Source organism: Oncorhynchus masou, chromosome 8 (assembly GCF_036934945.1).
Source record: "Oncorhynchus masou masou isolate Uvic2021 chromosome 8, UVic_Omas_1.1, whole genome shotgun sequence".
Classification (NCBI taxonomy): domain Eukaryota; kingdom Metazoa; phylum Chordata; class Actinopteri; order Salmoniformes; family Salmonidae; genus Oncorhynchus; species Oncorhynchus masou.
Genome location: NC_088219.1, coordinates 27,660,792 through 27,682,221, shown reverse-complemented (window position 1 = coordinate 27,682,221; position 21,430 = coordinate 27,660,792). Strand labels below are relative to the sequence as shown.

The following is a 21,430-nucleotide window of genomic DNA, read 5'->3' as shown; positions in this document are numbered from 1 at the left end:
AGTGCTTGGGACGTCACTACAGACTCCCTGGTTCGAATCCAGGCTGTATCACGACCAGCCGTGATTGGGAGTCCCATGGGGCACGCACAATTGGCCCAGCATCGTCCGTGGCCGGTGTAGGCAGTCATTGTAAATACGAATTTGACTTGCCTAGTTAAATAAAGGTTCCGTTTTTTTTAATGTGGCTCTGTCTAGACTTGCGTTGAATGTGATCCGATATGTGATCCGAAATTACCACCACCAATGTTTTTAGTGGGTTGTATTTTCGAAATTGTATTTTATTAGACTACACGTTATATCAAGATAAAGGAGGTTATCTATAGCTGCGATAGGCCTAGCAGTTCATAAATTCCGACATATAATAATGTAAATTAGGCAAATGTTTATGGTAAATATGTTACTGTCCCTTACCGATTGATGCACCATTAGGAACTTGGCCTACCAGATATAAAATGTGTAGGCCTCGACAGCCCTCTGGATCTCTATGAAAGCATATAGCATGATTGCGTGGCGATATCACAATGAGCAGCATGCATAGGCTATTATCTCATGGGGACAGGGAGAAAAAGAGAGAGAGAGAGAGAGAGAGAGAGAGAGAGAGAGAGAGAGAGAGAGAGAGAGGGAGAGTTTTAATGTCGGTTTATTCATGTTAACCTGCTCTATAGTGCGCGAGGCAATATTATCCACAGACATAACCACACACTGCAGGCGCCATGCATTCAGCACACCGAATCACCCTGTCATCTCTTCACATTCAAGGTCAAATTAATATTGTAATTTGGAGAGTTAAAGTTAAAGTCGGGTCAAAATTGGCTATCAAACGCATCACCTTGGGCTACATATAGCCTATGAATTGTTACTAAGGCTGGTCGATGAGACGGATTAAAGACACAAGAAAGATTATATGCAATAACAAAGCTTACTGTCATAATATTAACATTTACGGCTATAGGTTAACTGATCCGGGTCGTCGCGTGACAACCGGTTCAAATGCACTATTATTTTTCACAAATATGGTGCTGATAATGGTAGCTTGCATGTTGTTCAAACATTCCTTTCCGGTGTTTGTATGTAGCCTAGACCACTACAACGGAGAACAACTGACGATTTCTGATCATCTAATCAATTCAAAATGATCAAATCAATGACAGTGACGATACATTGTGTATATTTCTTCATTCCATATAGCCTATACAATAAAGCTTCCACGATTTCACAGTAAAATGTAGTCAATGTTTTGATGACGGGCCAGCCCTGCCGCTCTGCACACGAGACAGTAATTTCTTATGGACAAAGCAACTGAGACTCGGGCTACTTTTCCTTCGCAGTGTTCCACAGACCGACCTATCGCACTAGTTCTGACGATGTTGACATATTCACACAACATTGACTGGGGCAGTGGTGTTTCACGGCAGCGTTTGAGTTCCAAACACCTTTTTATAAGACTGAAGTCTGTCCCCTCCACCCGACCTGTTAAAACCACGCCTACGAAGCCACACAATTGGTCCGAAAGCGTCAAAGAGCCAATCAACAGAGCCCAGCTTCTCGTAACATGCAACAAATCCATATAGTGTCAAGCCTATGGGGCACAGAAGCGCTAGTAATATCTTAGTGCTGGGACCTTACCACCTCTCTGCCGTCAACGGACTCCTTTCTCCGCATACGTTTTTACTGAAATGTGTGTGTGCGTGAAAGAGAGAGGAAGAAATAGTGTGCGTGCGTGTGAGGATGCATGTCTGGAACAAGTAAAGACAGAGGAATTGTTCCGCGCTATCGAAATATTTCAACACATCGCTTTTGCAGCAGGACTAAAGACAATGAGAGCGAATTCGTTTTAAAAAGGATGGCGATATTGTAAACAACATCAAGAAAATAACGCAACAGTCGATTAAAACGCAGTGACTTACCCTCGTTGCTTCAATTCGAAGATTGTTCGCAAGACAAGGCATAGAAAAGTGCTCTCGGAAGAAAATCTTTATCTCATCACAACTGAAGATTAATGGAGTGCGTTTTTTCATTTCTCATTACAGACACTCTGTTGGAACTCAGCGAAGGACACTAAAGAACATTCACACCACCCAGCCGAAAATAAGTGGATGCTTATTTCTGTAGTTGTGACGGTGGATTTTTCAAGACCTTCAAACAAGTTTTGCTCGTCAAGAAGGCTACATAGACTGACTATAGTATTAAACTTAATAAATCCATATATTTGGTACCTGCCTGGACTTGGATGAGCTTCCTGATGAGAGATCCAGTCATACAAGGAACGAGTATGGCATACCATCCGTTTTTACCTCACCGGGGTCCGGAATTTGCCATGAGTGCAATGTTGGGTCACCAGCCTCCCTTTTTTCCGGCCCTGGCGCTACCTCATAACGGCTCTCTCGGCTCCCTCTCTCTCCCGGGCGCCCTGGGAAAGCCTATCATGGACCAGCTGATGGGTGCCGCCGAGTCCGGCCTCCACTTCTCATCGCTTGGGCACCAGGCAGCCGCAGCCCATCTGAGGCCTCTGAAGACTCTGGAGCCTGAAGAAGAGGTCGAAGACGACCCGAAAGTTCACCTGGAAGCGAAGGAACTTTGGGAAACTTTCCACAAGCGAGGCACTGAAATGGTTATCACGAAATCCGGAAGGTAAGGTACACTTTTATGTGTTCTAATATTACATATTTTTGTTCTGTAGCTGACATACATTAGTCTGCCTTTTGTTATTATGAAGATAATTTTGATCATCAATACGATGACATTCCTCTCGATGGAATACATGTATTAATGTGTGCTTGGAACTGGACCTCCTTCGTGGCCAACATTTTCATTTCAAACTGGTTCATTTCTCATGGTTATATTTGTGTAAATTAGCTGAATATGACCATAGTCTAACTGTCCTATCGACAGAATCTGTATGGTCACAGTCACATTGCATGGGAATGTAATCTCAACACGAGATAAAATGAAGCCCAACCCAAACTATAAAATATACAACACATGAGACTGTAACATTTGAACTTGGACAATCTTATGACTCGTTGCGATTATGAAAACAAATGTAGGCCTACGCTACTACAAACAACAACAAAATATGTAGTTTGAAGATGTAAACTGAAACATGTAGGCCTATATATATTATGATAAAAAGTGTAATAACAAATGTTATTAACACAACAAAGGATTAGTATGCCACAATGCATGCTGTACATGTTATGCGATTGTGCATTATTTATAGGCGGTAGATATTTGTATGGCATGGGTGTTAGAAGGCCTACGGAGTGTTTTGTATCCTCGCACAAGCCTCTGTTTGAATTCATCATTTCTGCATGCATTCAATCTTATGGCTGACGCATATACGTATGCTATAGGCCTACAAATGAATGTAGCCAAATATTTGTAATAGTTTACTATTTGCAGTATGTAACATTGTCATTATCCTAAATAGTATAATAGCAATGCAAATATGTCTGTTTCGTGTGAGTGTATGCTATCATTATTCAGTCAAGTAGACTCGTTCACTGTTTTTAAGTGATTTTCTCATTCCATTTCACAGGCGAATGTTCCCTCCGTTCAAAGTGAGATGCACTGGCTTGGACAAGAAAGCAAAGTACATTCTGTTGATGGATATTGTTGCAGCCGATGACTGCAGGTATAAATTTCACAACTCGCGTTGGATGGTGGCAGGGAAGGCCGACCCCGAAATGCCAAAGAGGATGTACATTCACCCGGACAGTCCGGCTACTGGCGAGCAGTGGATGTCAAAAGTGGTCAATTTTCACAAACTCAAGCTAACGAATAACATCTCCGACAAGCATGGATTTGTAAGTTCATCTAATGTATGTTTTTTTCTTATTTGCATGCTTCTAAAAATTTCTGGCATGCATTTTTGTAATCATGATTGTTATTCGAAGAATATTGTCAGACGTATTATTATTTGTCCAATAATTATAACCCCATTGGCGTTGCTTCTCTGTGGCCGAGGGCTGAGAAGGCTTCACCAAAATATACAGGCCTCATTTCGATTGAATATGTTTGTGTCCAACATGAGGTCTTAATATTTTCATGTTTTCACAACTTGTATATCATGTCAAGCTATGTGGTAATTATACTGCTTATATTATTATTATTATTATATTTTATTTTTTTTAAATTGTGGGGGGATAAATGCACTGATGGTGAAATAAATTCAGGAGAATGTTCTAATACATTCCATTTTACCAAGTAAGCCTGAACTACGATTGAGCACTACATGAAATGACTTATCTTCATCAGAAGGCAGAAATCAGTGTGTGCTTATCTTTTTTTAATCTAGAATTCTTTACTGTTCCAGACCATCCTGAACTCCATGCACAAATATCAGCCCAGATTTCACATCGTGAGAGCCAACGACATTCTCAAACTCCCCTATAGCACGTTCAGGACTTACGTTTTTCCTGAAACGGATTTCATTGCAGTAACGGCCTATCAAAATGACAAGGTAGGGAGGATTACACTTTATTCGTTTATTTTCATGAAATACATTAAATAGTTGGATAGTGAATTTTGCCTTCCTTTTTTGTCAAATAGTGTATATAGCCAATAGCACTGCGCCATTTGCCATCTTAAAATATGTCATTTGTAATCTTGTTTGAGTGTTAGGCCTAAAAGCTCTCGTGTTCGATACATGTAAACGTCATCTCATGCCGTGTTTCATACTAAGCAAACCAGGCTAGAATGGGTCAGAATTCTCAGGGATATATGTTATACAGTTTATCTGTGTGTTTATGTGTGTGTGCGTGTGAGAAAGAGAGAGTAAAGAAGCAAGGAAGGAGGGAGTGAAAGTGTGAGAGAGAAAGAGAGGTGGAACAGAATGTGCAGTGAGAGAAAATGAGCATTTTGTTTATAACCGGCTTGGCTTGTGGTAACATTTAATTCCACGTGGCACACGGCGAATCAAAATCATATCTTATGGTGGCTCTTTGATATAAGAGAGAAATGTTAGCTAAATCTTACCTCTGTAAACCTGGGTCAAGCAAATATGCAGTAAATGTTTGGCAGCCACATGGGTTGAAGAATATTGTAAATCCTGCCAAAATGTGCACATGGGAGGGGCAGAAGGCGAAAGGAAGTGAGTGGGGGAAAATAATGTGATAGCTCTGCGAGAGTTGACATAAAGTGCTATGCATTGCACATGGATATAAAATATCTGCAGAGATGGGGGTGGGGGGGAGGGGTCTGAGCGTGATGGGTGAGAGCGGATGACCTGCCCAGAGAGAGAGAGAGAACTAGTTTGTGAATCAATTATAAAATAATTTCCAATCATTCAGATGATGGCTCAATTTATATATATATATATATATATATATATATATATATATATATATATATATATATATATATATATATATATATATATATATATATATTCCACTTCCTGGGACTTAAGGGTTAACACATAGGCCTAAGTGAAGACATAGGCTTGTGAAAAATGTTGAATAAAGAAACGAGGATAAATATCACTCAATTTACTTCCACGAAACAACTTTGATTTTCATTTATTTCAGATTACACAATTGAAAATCGACCATAATCCTTTTGCCAAAGGATTCCGTGACACTGGCAATGGAAGACGAGAGAAAAGGTATGTAGTAGGAGTAACTATTCCCTTACTGCACTGCAGAAATGTAACGACTCCTGTAGTCAGATTTTATGGACACGGAGTCTGACTGTGATGTTAGTGAATTCCAAAAAACGATCGTCCTACACGATTTACACGACCTACACGACAGTTGCAAAAGGGAATAATTATATGACAATCCCTTCAACTTACATTTATACTAGACATAGCTTATTATGTTGTATTTACATTGTTATGGTTCTCAGAGTGAAGAGATCGCAAGAGCAAAATGCAATTTCGAAACTCCTCTAGAAATAGTTTAGCGTTATTGATAATTAACTCTTTTCTTGAACTATGTTGACAACAGTAAACAAGAACAAGGTTTGGTCTGTGGGTTATTAGTTGTCTGCAGTGGGTTTTAATAGTTTGATTTCTTTGAACAGACATAGATCTTGAATGATAAAATGCATCTTCATAATCTGCCCTCAAAATTTCCCATCTACGCATATATGGTAGCCTACATGGAAATCCACGTTTTTTTTTTACCTTGGATAAATGATTGGCTAGTTTTTGACACGAATAGTTGTGATGACCAATAACTTTTGTGCCTAATGTAGGAAACAGCTGGCCCTGCAGTCAATTCGCTCATACGAGGAGCATCAGAAAAAAGAGAACGGGACGTCTGACGACTCCTCTGGCGAGCAGGCCTCATTCAAGTGTTTCGGCCAGGCCTCGTCTCCCGCGGTGTCTACGGTGGGGCCTCCCAACCTGAAAGGTAATTGAGCCCAGAGCTACTTTCCGCATCTCACAGCTCACAGACCCACATAGCATAGTAGCCTTTGCTTGTAAAAAAACCAAGTGGGCTGAAAAATATTTTCCAGTAAGTAAGCTACATTTTGAATTTAGTTTGAGTCCAGATTCCTTTCTTTCGAAATAAGTATGTCTGTTGTGTTGAATAATTGCACTACAAATTATTGAATGTTGTCTTGCGCCAACAATAACCTACAAACTATATAACGTGTATGTAGGCTAATTCTTGTATTTGACATTTACAGGATGGCTCTCGTGTTCGTGCTAAGCATTTAGCAATCAAGTGAATAATATATCTGCCAAAATGATATAGCTTACTGGATAAAGAATAAAGCGAAACATAAAACAAACTGTCGAGATGTAGGCCTATGCATAGTCACGAACGAATGGCTGTTATCTGAACGACAAAGAATCGTCAGAATTGTGAAAACACACCATTACTGCGGTTGAAACGAGGACAATTTGGAGGACGTGATCAATAAGCTGAGGGTTTATCAAAAAATAAGTAGGCTCTGGATTTCAATGTAGCCCAATACATTATGGAATTAGTATTAGGCCCGGTAATATTAGGCCTCCTTAGCACGATTAGCCAGAAAGTGTAGGCAGAACGCACATTAGTCTAATCTCCTCCATAAGAGCATGTATTAAAAACTAGGCCTATTTGTTATTATGTGATATAGGCTAATTAAGACATATACTGATTATATATCTCGTTGTAAATTAATATTTCCACGTCATAGGCCCATATCATCGAAAGTCATGAAAAATGTTATCACCATATGAGTTCCATCCCTCATTACGTATGCCTATGATAATTGTATAAGCCTATCTGAAGAATAAAACTTAAAACGAAATGAATCCTGATTAACTGAATTAAGTAATAATCCTTCCTCACTTATCACAAACTTTTGACTCATTTCTGATAGACTTTTGCGAGAGTGACGAAGACAGCGACGATGAGAGCAAAGATGGCAACCTAAAGGATGGGCCGGACTCCAGTAAGATCTCAACCACCACGGAGGATGTGAAGGATCTTGAGGCGAGCCCGACTAAAGGCCATCAATTCGGTGCCAATGATTCTACCGGCCGGTCTCGGGAAACCGCCCGGAGGACTGAGAAAAGCCAGGCGGACTCACAACAGAGCCCCATCACCGTTATCTCCAGCACCACTCGGTCCGGAGAAGACCTCAAGAGTCCAAACGAGGACCATCCCAAAGTGGACGAGTGCAGGTCTATAAGCAAGGAGAGCTACATGCCTTTGACTATTCAAACTGACAGCAGTCCGCACTTAAGCCAGAGTCACATGCATCATTTTGGATTTCCACCGGGTTTGGCGGGACAGCAGTTTTTCAATCACATAGGCGGCGCGCATCCCTTTCTTTTGCACCCCAGTCAGTTTAACATGGGAGGCGCGTTCTCGAATATGGCCGCGGGCATGGGCCCCTTACTGGCAGCGGTGTCCTCCGGAGGGGTTAGCACCATGGACACGGCCAGTATGGCGTCACCCTCGCAAAGCCTGACGGGAGCTCATGGACTGCCTTTTCATCTGCAGCAACATGTCTTGGCATCACAGGTAAAACCTGTTTAATTACCACCAGCAGTACCTACAGTAATGCCAATGTGCTCGCGTTTTTCGTTACATTTGGACTAATATAGCCTACTGGACTATATATGTCAGAATATATGTTCTTGTCTCCATTAGTTTATGTGTAAATGTAACGAAAAAAGTATAGGCTAATTTCCATTTCGTTTTAATAGCTGTTTCCTTGTGGCCTTAAATGGCACAACAAGTGTGAGCATATTGTAGACAATTGTGTTATAAATAATAACCAAATGTGTTTTATATGAACTCAAGTTTACTTGGATTTTACCTGGAAGGTGTGGATATTATCTGTCTCAATTGTTTAAAGCATATGTTGGGATTTAGGAAGAGACCACCTAAGCGTTGCAACAATAGTTTTAGGCTATAGAGTTGATATGAACTCAGTCATTAAACATGTGTTTTAGAGGAACATGGCAAATGTTTAAAATACTTCACTGGTTCGTGGAGGGAAAACAACTTATCTGAAATACACAGATTTGCTGTTTTCAAAAAGCCTGTTGCAGAAACGATTCCGTCTAAATTGCTATGTTCTGTACTTAATGGGCAGCATCATATGCCAACAGGCTATAAATCATTTGTATTTGCATGAACAATTAATTAACTATTTGCAAAGCTGCAGAAAACACGATATCACATGGTGGTGGGTCTAAGATATCGCATAACACTAGAACAACTAAATGTTTTGACAATTTGATTCTCGGAAGGATTTCATCGTTTTACGGGAGCATAGAACTTTATATTGTGCTTATTTTAAGGCTTAATTCTATACATGTATTGGTAATAGGCTTAGGCCCTACACCATACTCTCATTATTGGCCTAAACCATAATACTCATTGCCACAGAAAAGAATAATCGTGTAAATCGCTTTATGAGAAAAGTGAAAGTAGCCTGTAAGCCTACAGTACATAACATTTCTCATGGTCTCTCACGTGTCTGGATTCATTATTCACACTCACTCGCTACATGACCTCCATTCAAGATATACAGAAACAGAGGTCAAGTACATTGCGACAAATTAAAATGTAGCCTATTTTTCCAGTTTGGTTGTGTTATTATGGTGCGTCAAAGCTAGCGTCTGTTTAATTAAATTATGCAGGCTAAAGTTAAACTTCTATCCTTCCCCTTCTCTCTCCACAGGGCCTGGCCATGTCTCCATTTGGGAGCCTGTTCCCTTACCCTTACACGTACATGGCAGCGGCAGCGGCAGCCTCTTCCGCAGCCTCCTCCTCTGTTCACCGACACCCTTTCCTGAACGCAGTGCGCCCTCGCCTCAGGTACAGCCCTTACTCCATCCCAATGAGCGTTCCGGATAGCACTCTGCTCACCACCGCCATCCCCTCCATGGCAAGCAGCGCCACCGAGCTGAAAGGGGACGGCATGGCCATGAGCCCAGTCTCGGCCACCCAGGACTCCACCTCGGAGGTCACCAGCCGGTCGTCCACCATATCGTCCGGCTCGGTCTCCCTGTCCCCAAAAACTTGCTCTGGGAAAGACTCCACTAACGACTTGCAGAGCATTCAGCGTCTGGTCAGCGGACTCGATCAAAAACAGGACAGAACACAAAGCGTGTCCCCTTAGATTCTAATGTTGTTGTTTTTGTTGTTGTTGTGATAATAACGATGATAAGGATGACAAGGACGAGTATGACGACACCCTTCTAGCGGATCTGGGTTTAGAAAACGGACCTATTGAACAGTTTAGATTTTGAAATGCACTTTGGTTATATAGCCTACACATCTAATGTATGCTATATTTCTTTTTTGTTAAATTAAACAACACTTTTGAATTTGTCCTGTTATTTGAATACCATACAAGTATTGAAACTGAAAGGTTGGCATGGATGATACTCACAGATCTTTGATAAGTTGCTGCTGTGTCCTATAAGTTTATTTTATGTCGGGTTACTGAGTTAACAACATTTGTTTGATTTAATATGCACTCTGAATTGGTTATAATTATTTGAATTAATTTCCTTTTATATTATAGACTGTTGTGTTTGAGGTATTACTGCATATCTATTTGAAGCCTATCATTATGCTCATAGGGTAGGTGACACTTTGCATGCCCTACAAAAAAATACATGTCTCTTTTACGACCGTAGTTTTTTAATTTTTTGGGAGGGGTTCCATTTAACCAAATTGAAATGAGACGAGTAAGGATAAAAACATGATTCAGGCTGACCTTAAAACCAATCTGAAAAAAAAGATTAAACCCCTTCCCTCCCCTTTTGCCTAAGGATTCAATCAATTGGCCGTCGGTTATTGATTTTTACGTGCGAATTTTTCTGTATGTCAATTTATAAACACAGGATTATGGAAATACATATGCTGGCACTTGTTTGAAGTAGGCCAAAACAGAACCGAGGTTATAAACTTCATGTGCGAGTGGTTGAGACTGTACTAAAATCGCATGCCGAATCCAGCATAAGTATTCAACTGGCAAAGGAAATCTGAAATAACATTGAAAAGGTAATATTGATTATAAATGTAAATAGTGATATATACAAATATTTATGTAATTATTTCATATTGATATTGCGTGTAAATAGAACAGAGTAGTTTGTTTTTGGGGATCTGTCGTTAATTTATTGTCGATATACACGTGTAAAGATAGTTTGTGGGATATTTTCCTTGTTTTTCCATCTGCATTTTATATCCCCTGAATATGGATTTACCTGTACCCCAAATATCCACAGAGCTAGTTATTTTAGCGGACACACTCATGTGCCATTTTACCTTTACCTGTTGTCTGGGTGTGTTAAGTGCTACTGTTCAGACGAATTCAAAAAGAGCACACTGCACCAACGGTTTGAAAAAAGTATGAATAATTTTCTCTCAAAAGAAAAGAAACGTGTGTCAAAATATAATAATTTTCTGTTTAAAACATTGCCGCCTGATAGTAAAAGTGCAGAATCTTATTGAAATATGAAGGTTTATTTTGTGTTTCTAAAGTTGTCATTGGGTTATGTTGTATTCGATTTTTGTGTAGTTTACAACATCAACAATGTGTTCTTGAAAGTTTCAATAAAATATTGAAATGCAGTCTTCATACGTTTCCACGTGTCAATTTCTTTAGATTATGTAAACTGTATTATGTGAAACTATATGGACAAATTACAAGGTGAGGTAATTGCTCCAACCAAATCTGTGTTGCCACACTTTGTCCACTTCAGCAATTGGAGATAGAGGCGTTTAGACTATGATCAAAAAGTGGAGAAATGCTACTAAGATCCTCTCAAACTCTTAAGCTATCATACCTGGAATTCCTTCCTGGACACGAGACCGCGACAGAGCGAGTCTTGTGTGCTTGTGTTTTATGGGCCTGCTGAGTAGCCTATTGACTGATTATTTCGACCAAGCTGAATCCTAAAGAATGTAAAATAACTTGATTGCGCCTCTCTGCGCCTAGAGTCATGAGTTTAACAACATCATATCTTTATTTGTATATTGTATGGTTAATAAGTAACGGCTGTGGCGCTAGGGAATAGGAGTAAACATGACACAAAGAGTATCTCAATTGCTCTGTCTATTGCTCACCTGGCGCCTTGGATATCTTACTCGACTTTATTGCACAGAAAGGGGCGGTGCGTCTGCAATAATGTTGAACAGGATTTTCACGTTGGCATGCCAGACGTAACGCCACCTAGTGAACCCTACACAAACTACACAATTACTTGACAAAGCACTGCAGGGGGATGATTACTTTGAACAGTGTGAATCCTGACACGATGTAGACTAGTGTGTGGTGAAGGTATTCAACCAGACATTGAACATTTGAGAGGAGAATAGTTTACATTTTGGCCAACTGAAAATAATCAAACCTTATGTCGATGTGTTTGTTTGCTGGAAATTAAGAAATAATTGGTGCCACCAAAACTACAAACAAATGGCCAACAATACAATATAATTATGCAGAATGAGCATATACATGTAATAACCGTATGTTTATAGTAATTCAAATATGTCATACTGAATGCTTATTCATTCAGAAGCGTCTAAACACCTATAGGTGTGGTTGATCGTGACATGTTTACCTCGCCTCGTTTTATTGTCCAATATTGGTGGAGTAATAAACTGATTCGATTGCAGTGTTAGATTCTACATTTTGATTTTGGACTTTTCTTTCGAGTTGTCGTACAAGGGTGAGCTATAGCCTCCGAGAGGAGTATTTCATAAGCAACAACTGCAGTATCCACCTCAACTCTCTATCTCTCTCTCTCTCTGCATACGTGTGTGGTTATGTTTGTGGATAATATTGCCTCGCGCACTATAGAGCAGGTTAACATGAATAAACCGACATTAAAACTCTCCCTCTCTCTCTCTCTCTCTCTCTCTCTCTCTCTCTCTCTCTCTCTCTGCATACGTGTGTGTGAGAGAGAGAGGGGGGGGGGTAGATGTTCAACATATACATTTGCAAGTAGAAATCTTCAACAGTACAGTGTCAAACATATATCCACATGTAGGCCTATCTATCCATGTATTCGAGGCAATTGACCTGGGATATCACTTTCAATCATCTGTGAATGGGATCGTCAGACCTTGGAAGAGTATGCTTTAGCTATATCTTTTACATTCCCATTTAGTACTATACAATCTCCATTTCTCCTGCACCTGCCAGCTTGGGCGCAGTTGCCCCGGCCGTATCCTTGCTAACGCCATTTCCACCGCAGCAGCGCATGCCACCGCACTTTGCTCCTGCGAGACGCCTGTTGCGCGCCCGCGCGGAACTGGCTTCTGTCGAGCTGGCGCGTTCCTTGGAAATTGTCAATACAGTTGATTCATCAAAACACAACATCCATTATATTGTAATCATGCCTTGTCAGTAACCAATGACTTGTGATGTCTTTATTTCTGTCTGTTTTGAAGGCTGTGCTATGTCTGTAATGGGCAAAGATAATTTCATAAAGGACAATACATTGTTATTGTCCTATAGCCTACCTTTCTATTGTGATACTGGTCACTTCAATGTTGGATTTAGTGTCATGTCCCGTGCCCCACAGACCTACAAAATAACCAGGTATTTCGCTACCATCAATATGAATGTTTTGATTACAATATAGGGGAGACCATTGCATCTGGTGATTTGCCAATGGGCCGACAGTCTGATGTCCAAACTACTAGCCTTAAAGAGCCTGAGTGCGTAAAAAGTAATTTCCCAGTTCTATAGCGCCGCTCAGTGGCTATGTTAGGCCCAATGAGACTTGACTTATTGCATCAAGTCAAAGATTTACAAGTCAACTGCGTGGATTTATGAATAAACCATTCATTCCCAATTCCCATTTAATAAAATCGAGTTGAAACATAAACCCGTTCAATTAATTATTGAGCCACATAGACCTACCTGTAGGCTATTGACACTGTAGGCTATAATTTCATCTGACAGTCAGACATTTTACATGGTGTCTGTCTCCCTCATCAGGTAGAAGTGGCATTTTCCACAACACTTTGGCTTTATTTTGAGCATGGCTTGAGCATGCACAACTGGATTGGCTTTTGTACACCACATACAACACAAACAAGTTATAGTCATGGTGTGCTCATGAGTAAATGGGTATGTATAACAGCTATTATCACTCTCCCCATATCATGAAAGTTATGCAGCCTAACATTGATAGAGTTAGACCTATACAACTACCATAAAAAATGACCCACAACAGTAAACAATAAGAATCACTAATCTTGTACTAAAGATGTAATTTAATGACTGATGTTTACACTGAAACATATTTGAAATGTGCCTATTTTTTATGTACAATTAAAGTATAGGCTGCTTTTGTGTGTCTTTGTTTGAACAAAAATGATTTGCAATCTCAATAAAGTTTACTTGAAGTTGTGAATTCCTTTGTCAGGAACAAGCAAACCCAGCTCAACAGCCTGGTCTCATAGACTAGACGTAAACACAATAAATGTAAATCTGGGACACTCAAATTAGCATGATATGTCATGTTTGGTATGGTTACATAAGACTGACGATTACAGAAGGCAAAAACAAAAGTAGGTTTGTTCGGGGTGGATGGGTGTGCATATAATGTGAATGTCTAGCAAGCCAAAGGTTGTGAGTTTTAATCTCATCATGGACAGCTTTAGCCTTATATCTAATTAGTAACTTTTCAACTACTTACTACTTTTTAGCTACTTCGCAACCACTTAGCATGTTAGCTAACCCTAACCTTAACCATAACCTTAACCTTAACCCTTTCAGCTAACCCTTCCCCAAACCCTAACCTTCACCCGTTTCGCTAAACCTTCCCCTAACCCTGACCTTAACCCTTAACCAAACTGCTAAACTTAACTCTAACCTTAACACTAAACCCTAACCCTAACCCTTAGCCTAGATAACGTTAGCCAGCTAGCTAACATTAGCCAGTCAGCTAACATTAGCCACCTAGCTAGAATTTGTAACATAACATACATTTAGCAAATTTGTAACAAATTGTACATTTAGCAAATTCACAACTATTAATATGAATTGTAATTCGTAACACATCATACAAAATGGGTGATGGACATACACAAATTAATACATACCACCAGTGGAGGAAAAAGTACCTGATTGTCATACTTGAGAAAATAAAATATTCCTTAATTAATAGAAAATCACTCAAACAAAAGTGAAAGTCACCCAGTAAAATACTACTTGAGTAAAAGTCTAAAAGCATTTGGTTTAAAATGTACTTTAGTATCAAAAGTAAAAGTACAAGTATAAATAACAAAATAATCGTTAAATTAAGCAAACCAAGTGGCATAATTATTATTTTTTTGCAGTAGGGATGACCAGGGATGTTCTCTTGATAAGTGTGTGAATTAGACAATTTTCCTGTCCTGCTAAGTATTTAAAATGTAACTAATACTTTTGGGAGTCAGAGAAAATCCAAGGAGTAAAAAATACATTATTTTCATTAGGAATGTAGTGAAATAAAAGTAAAAGTTGTCAAAAATATAAGTAGTAAAGTAAAGTACAGATACCCCAAAACACTACTTAAGTAGTACTTTAAAGTATTTTTACTTAAGTACTTTACACCACTGCATACCCCACGAAATGTAACATATCATACGCAGGAGGTTTGTGGCACCTTAATTGGGAGAACGGGCTCCTGGTAATGACTGGAGCAGAATCGGTGGAAAGGTATCAAATACAGTACCTGTCAAAAGTTTGGACTTACCTACTCATTCAAGGGTTTTTCTTTATTTTTACTATTTTCTACATTGTAGAATAATTGTGAGGACATCAAAACTATGAAATAACACATATGGAATCATGTAGTAACCAAAAAAGTGTTAAACAAATCAAAACATATTTTAGATTTTAGATTCTTCAAATTAGCCACCCTTTGCCTTGATGACAGCATTACAAACTCTTGGCATTCTCTCAACCAGCTTCACCTGGAATGCTTTTTCAACAGTCTTGAAGGAGTTCCCACATATGATGATCACTTGTTGGCTGCTTTTAATTCACTCTGCGGTCCAACTCATCCCAAACCATCTCAATTGGGTTGAAGTCGGGCACTCCATCACTCTCCTTCTTGGTCAAATAGCCCGTACACAGCCTGGAGGTGTGTGGGGTCATTGTCCTGTTAAAAACAAATGATAGTCCCACTAAGCGCAGAACAGATGGGATGGCGTATCACTGCAGAATAATGTGATAGCCATGATGGTTAAGTGTGCCTTCAATTCTAAATAAATCACAGACACCGCTTCCCGGTAGGAACCACACATGTGGAGATCTGTTCACTTACTCTGCATCTCACAAAGCCACTGCAGCTGGAACCAAAAATCATACATTTGGACTCATCAGCCCAAGCAAGTCTCTTCTTCTTTTCGGTGTTCTTTAGTAGTGGTTTCTTTGGCGCAATTTGACCATGAAGGCCTGATTCATGCAGTCTCTGAACAGTTGATGTTGAGATGTGTCTGTTACTTGAATTCTTTGAAGCATTTATTTGGGCTTTAATTTCTGAGGCTGGTAACTCTAATGAACTTATCCTCTGCAGCAGAGGTATCTCTGGGTCTTCCTTTCCTGTGGATGTCCTCACGAGAGCCAGTTTCATCATTGCACTTGATGGTTTTTGCGACTGCACTTGAAGAAACTTTAAAAGTTCTTGACATCTTCCGTATTGACTGACCTTCACGTCTTAAAGTAATGATGGACTGTCATTTCTCTTTGCTTATTTCAGCTAGTTTTTGCCATAATATGGACTTGGCCTTTTCCCAAATAGGGCTATCTTCTGTATACCACCCCTACCTTGTCACAACACAACTGTGTCACGCCTGCTTCTGCTCTCCCTCTCTGGCACTCGAGGGCGCCAGGCTGCCCTTCATTATGCACACCTGTCACCATCATTACGCTCCGCAGCGCTCATTGGACTAACCTGGACTCCTTCCCTTTGTTGATTGCCCCATCTACAACTGTCTGCTCCCCCGTTTGTTCCCTGTGTCTGCATTTAATGTCGTTATGTGTTCATGTCCAGACGCTGTCCTGTCCTGTTCCGTTGATAATTAAATGTTCACTCCCGGTATCTGTTTCTGGTCTCTACTATCGTCGACCCTTACAGAATGCAGACAACACTAAAAGAAGATTCAGGGAGTTTTGGTTGGTGACGTTGGGTCCTGGTGCCTTCGCCGAGGAAACTGGGGTACCTCAGCTAGCTAGTCGGGCTTCCACGCCTTAGCTGGCTCGAGAGGTGTTTTTTTCTCAGTGGGTTTGGTAGGCGCCCAGCATACGTCTTGCATCAGCCGGCCCATCAGGTTCCCAAGCCTCAGCCGGTTCGTTAGGCTTCCACGCCTCAGCCAGATCGTTGGGCTTTCATGCCTCAGCCAGATCATCAGGTTCCCACACCTTTTCCGGTTTATCAGGCTTCTACACCCCAGCTGGCTTGTCCAGCGCCCATGCTTCGGCCGGCCCGTCAGGCTCACTCAGGTGGGATGCCGGGTTGCACCCCTAGAGGGAGGGGTACAGTCACACCTTCTGGCGCCCGAGGGCTTCATTATGCACACCTGTCACCATCATTACACGTCGCAGCGCTCATTGGACTCACCTGGACTCCTTCCCTTTGTTGATTGCCACATCTATAACTGTCTGCTCCCCCGTTTGTTCGCTGTGTCTACATTAACGTCGTTATGTGTTCATGTCCAGACGCTGTCCTGTCCTGTTCCGTTGATAATTAAATGTTCACTCCCTGTATCTGTTTCTCATCTCTCCCAGGGTCGTCCCTTACGAACTGATTGTTTCTAAAGCATTAAGAAGGAAAGAAATTCCACAAATTAACATTTAATAAGGCACATCTGTTAATTGAAATACATTCCAGGTGACTACCTCATGAAGCTGGTTAAGAGAATGCCAAGAATGTGCAAAGCTGTCATCAAGGCAAAGGGTGGCTGAATTTGTTTAACAGTTTTTTGGTTACTAAATGACTCCATGTGTGTTATTTCATAGTTTTGGTGTCTTCACTATTATTCTACAATGTAGAAAATAGTACAGATAAAGAAAAACCCTGTAATGAGTGGGTGTCTAAACCTTTGACTGGTACATTATTCCATTTGCTCTGTTCCGGCCATTATTACAGTATGAGCCGTTTTCCACTCAGCAGCCTCCACTGATATCATACTAAATTGAGTGTCCCGAATGTACATACAGAATAATACAAAAAGCTCAGAGACCATGTCGCAGCCAGCTGCTCAAACCACACTTGCACATATTGTTTCCAATGATCTATCAACACACACACACACACACACACACACACACACACACACACACACACACACACACACACACACACACTCACGCCACACACAGGCTCTTGAGATAATATCACTAACCTGCCCTGAACCATAGTCACTGCTCTAGCCGGCTACTACCCCGTACTCTACCCTGCACCGAAAATAATAATAATGATTCATTTAATTTGTAGAGGGCTTTTCTCACACCCAAGGGGCAATATATATATATATATATATATATATATATATATATATATATATATATATATATATACAGTACTAGACAAAAGTTTGGACACACCTACTCATTGAAGGGTTTTTCTTTATTTGACTGTTTTCTACATTGTAGAATAATAATGCAGACATCAAAACTATGAAATAACACATATGGAATCATGTAGTAATCAAAAATGTGTTAAACAAATCAAAATATATTTGAGATTTGAGATTCTTCAAAGTGGCCACACTTTGTTAATGCATTTCAATTAACAGGTGTGCCTTGTTAAAAGTTCATCAGTGGAATTTAATCTCAATGCTAGAGGCATCACTACAGACCCTGGTTCGATTCCAGGCTGTATCACAAACGGTCGTGATTGGGAGTCCCATAGGGTGGTGCACAATTGGCCCAGCGTCGTTAGGGTTTGGCCGGGGTAGGCCTTCATTGTAATAAGAATTTGTTCTTAACTGACTTGACTTGTTAAATAAAAGAATAAAAAAATAAATGGTCAGTCAATCTGGAAAATATGAAAGTTTCTTCAAGTGCAGTCACAAAAACCATCAAGCACTATGATGAAACTGGCTCTCATGAGGATCGCCACAGGAAAGGAAGACCCAGAGTTACCTCTGCTGCAGAGGATAAGTTTTTCAGAAATCGTCAATTAACTGCACCTCAGATTGCAGCCCAAATAAATGCTTCCTAGAGTTCAAGTAACAGACACATCTCAACATCAACTGTTCAGAGGAGACTGCGTGAATCAGGCCTTCATGGTCGAATTGCAACAAAGAAACATCTACTAAAGGACACAAATAATAATAAGAGACTTGCTTGGGCCAAGAAACACAAGTAATGGACATCAGACCGGTGGAAATCTGTCCTTTGGTCTCATGAGTCCAAATTTGAGATTTTTTAGTTCCAGCCTCCGTGGCTTTGTGAGACAGAGAGTAGGTGAATGGATGATCTCTGCATGTGTGGTTCCCACCGGGAAGCATGGAGGAGGAGGTGTGATGGTGTGACGTTGCTTTTCTGGTGAAAATGTCTGTGATTTATTTCGAATTCAAGGCACACTTAACGAGCATGGCTACCACAGCATTCTGCAGTGATACACCATCCCATCTGGTTTGCGCTTAGTGGGACTATCATTTGTTTTTCAACAGGACAATGACCTAAAACACACCTCCAGGCTGTGTAAGGGCTATTTGACCAAGAAGGAGAGTGATGGAGTGCTGCATCAGAGGACCTGGCCTCCACAATCACCCGACCTCAACTCAATTGAGATGGTTTGGGATGAGTTGGACCGCAGAGTGAAGGAAAAACAGCCAACAATTGCTCAGCATATGTGGGACTGTTGGAAAATTATTCCAGGTGACTACCTCATGAAGCTGAAAAGAGAATGCCAAGAGTGTGCAAAGTGTGTGCAAAGCTGCCATCAAGGCAAAGGGTGGCTACTTTGAAGAATCTCAAATATAAAATTAAAATAAATTGTTTAACACTTTTTCGGTTACATGATTCCTTATGTGTTATTTCATAGTGTTAATGTCTTCACTATTATTCTACAATGTAGAAAACAGTAAACAAATTAAGAACAACTTTTGACTGGTACTGTATATTCATTATAATAAAAACAATCCAAAACACAGAACACAAACAACAGGTGTTGTCACATCCAGTGGACAGGAGAACCGAATTACCAGAGGTCATTGAAAGATTTTCTGAGCAGCATAATCTTGAGCTGTGCATTAAAGGAGGACAGAGTCTGCAGACCTAGTAGCGTCTGGAAGTGCATTCCACAGCCGCAGAGCAGCGCAACTGAAAGCCCTGTCACCTATAGTTTTTAGTCTGCTGAAGGTAGACGGACTTGGAGGAGCAGAGGGGCAGGAGGGTAGAATGAGGTCAGACAGGTACTTGGTCCAGAGCTGTGGAAGGCTTGATAAGTGTGAACCAGGATTTTGTAGTCAATTCGTGAGCATACGTGGAGGTGGAGGTTGAACAGCATTGCAGTGATATGCTCAAATTTCAAGTGCAAGTTTCAAGCTTTAATGTCACATCTACAAGTACAGTGAAATGCCTTTCTTGGAAGCTCTAAACCCAACAATACAGTGATCAATAACAATGTAGTACTAAAAATAACAAGGTAGAACAAAAACACAGGAGATATACAAATAAGAAAAGCACAATAAAGTAAGTAAGCATACTACATACATGGTCAGTTCCAGCACCATATTTACAATGTGCAGGGATCCTGGATCAATAGAGGTAGATATGTATAGAGGTAAGGTGACTAGGCATCAGAATATATGATAAACAGAGTAGCAGCATGTGTGTATGTGTGTGTGTGTGTGTGTGTGTGTGTGTGTGTGTGTGTGTGTGTGTGTGTGTGTGTGTGTGTGTGTGTGTGTGTGTGTGTGTGTGTGTGTGTGTGTGTGTGTGTGTGTGTGTGTGTGTGTGTGTCATTATAAATGTATGTGCATATTACGTGTGTGTGAGCAAATGATAGTGTCAGTGTGCGTAAGTGTGTAGGGCCCTGTGATTACATAGAGACAGTGCAAAAATAAAATAAAATACAAGAGTCAACTCAGATAGTCTGTGTAGCCATTTTGTTAGCTATTTAGCAGTCTTATGTCATGTGGGTAGAAGCTGTTCAGGAGCCTGTTGGTGTCAGACTTGATGCACTGGTACCGTTTGCTGGAAGCAGAGAAAACAGTCTATGGCTTAAGTGTTTGGAGTCATTAATGATTTTCTGGTCTTTCCTTTCCCTCTGCCTGATATAGAGGTCCTGGATGGCAGGGAGCTCCCTCCGAGTGATGTACTGGGCTGGCTGCAGCACCCTGCCGAAGGTGCCGAAGGTGTATTGCCATGCGATCGAGCGAGGTCCTATTTCCATACCAAGCAGTGATACAGCTAGTTAAGATGCTCTCAATGGTACAGCTGTAGAACCTTTTGAGGATTTGAGGGCCCATACCAAACATCTTCAACCTCCCGAGGGAGGTTTGGTGAGGACAGGTGCAACGCAGTTCTGGACATACAGTATTGTATCCTGTTTAGACACTTGGCAGATGTCCTAACAAAAAGGGCCTTACAATAGTCCAGACGGGATGAAATAAAGGAGTGGATGAGTCGCTCAGGTGCAGGTTGTGATAGCATAGGTCGTGGCCTAGCAATGTTCCGAAGATGGAAAATGTTGACTTTAGTCACACTCTTGATGTGGGCCTCAAACGAGAGCAGACTGGAGGAGAAGACGTTAACACAATCAGTATTGAGGCTGTAACTGCTGATGTTGTTTATGATGGTGTCTTTTTGCAATTTAACTGCAGCAAACAGCTTACCAGAAGTGCAGTGACATTGGCAGTGTTTATGCAGACATACAATTGAGTGTCGTCAGCATAAATGCGAAAGCCCAGTCAGTGTTTCCTCAAGATGTTTCCCAGTGGTATCATGTAGATACAAAACAGTGGTGGCCCCATGACCGAGCCTTGAGGGACCCTCTGTCGGACCACAAATC

At 40.7% G+C, this 21,430-nt stretch overlaps 1 protein-coding gene across 4 annotated transcripts; it reads left to right on the top strand.

The window, feature by feature from the left end:
- Nucleotides 1–1,562: 1,562 nt before the first annotated feature.
- On the top strand, nt 1,563–11,041 carry LOC135544473 (T-box transcription factor TBX3-like). 4 transcript variants are annotated; one of them, XM_064972108.1, is made up of 7 exons: nt 1,563–2,631; nt 3,539–3,821; nt 4,298–4,462; nt 5,529–5,605; nt 6,199–6,356; nt 7,318–7,964; nt 9,133–11,041. In XM_064972108.1, exons 1-7 carry the CDS (start codon nt 2,231–2,233, stop codon nt 9,571–9,573), a joined length of 2,172 nt encoding a protein of 723 aa, XP_064828180.1. In that variant the 5' UTR covers nt 1,563–2,230; the 3' UTR covers nt 9,574–11,041. The 4 variants fall into 4 exon arrangements, with proteins under 4 accessions (XP_064828180.1, XP_064828184.1, XP_064828182.1 ...); XM_064972112.1 differs by having other exon boundaries at nt 1,564–2,631; nt 3,539–3,806; nt 4,316–4,462; XM_064972110.1 differs by having other exon boundaries at nt 1,564–2,631; nt 3,539–3,806.
- Nucleotides 11,042–21,430: the final 10,389 nt, after the last annotated feature.

What these genes read in the sequence shown, in the direction of transcription:
- LOC135544473 (XM_064972108.1), top strand. Translation starts at nt 2,231, where the DNA reads ATGAGCTTCCTGATGAGAGATCCAGTCATACAAGGAACGAGTATGGCA. An exon ending in GATTTGTAAGTTCATCTAAT is followed by an intron (nt 3,822 to 4,297) that starts GTATGTTTTTTT and finishes TTTTTAATCTAG; the next exon opens with AATTCTTTACTGTTCCAGAC. An exon ending in AATGGAAGACGAGAGAAAAG is followed by an intron (nt 5,606 to 6,198) that starts GTATGTAGTAGG and finishes TGCCTAATGTAG; the next exon opens with GAAACAGCTGGCCCTGCAGT.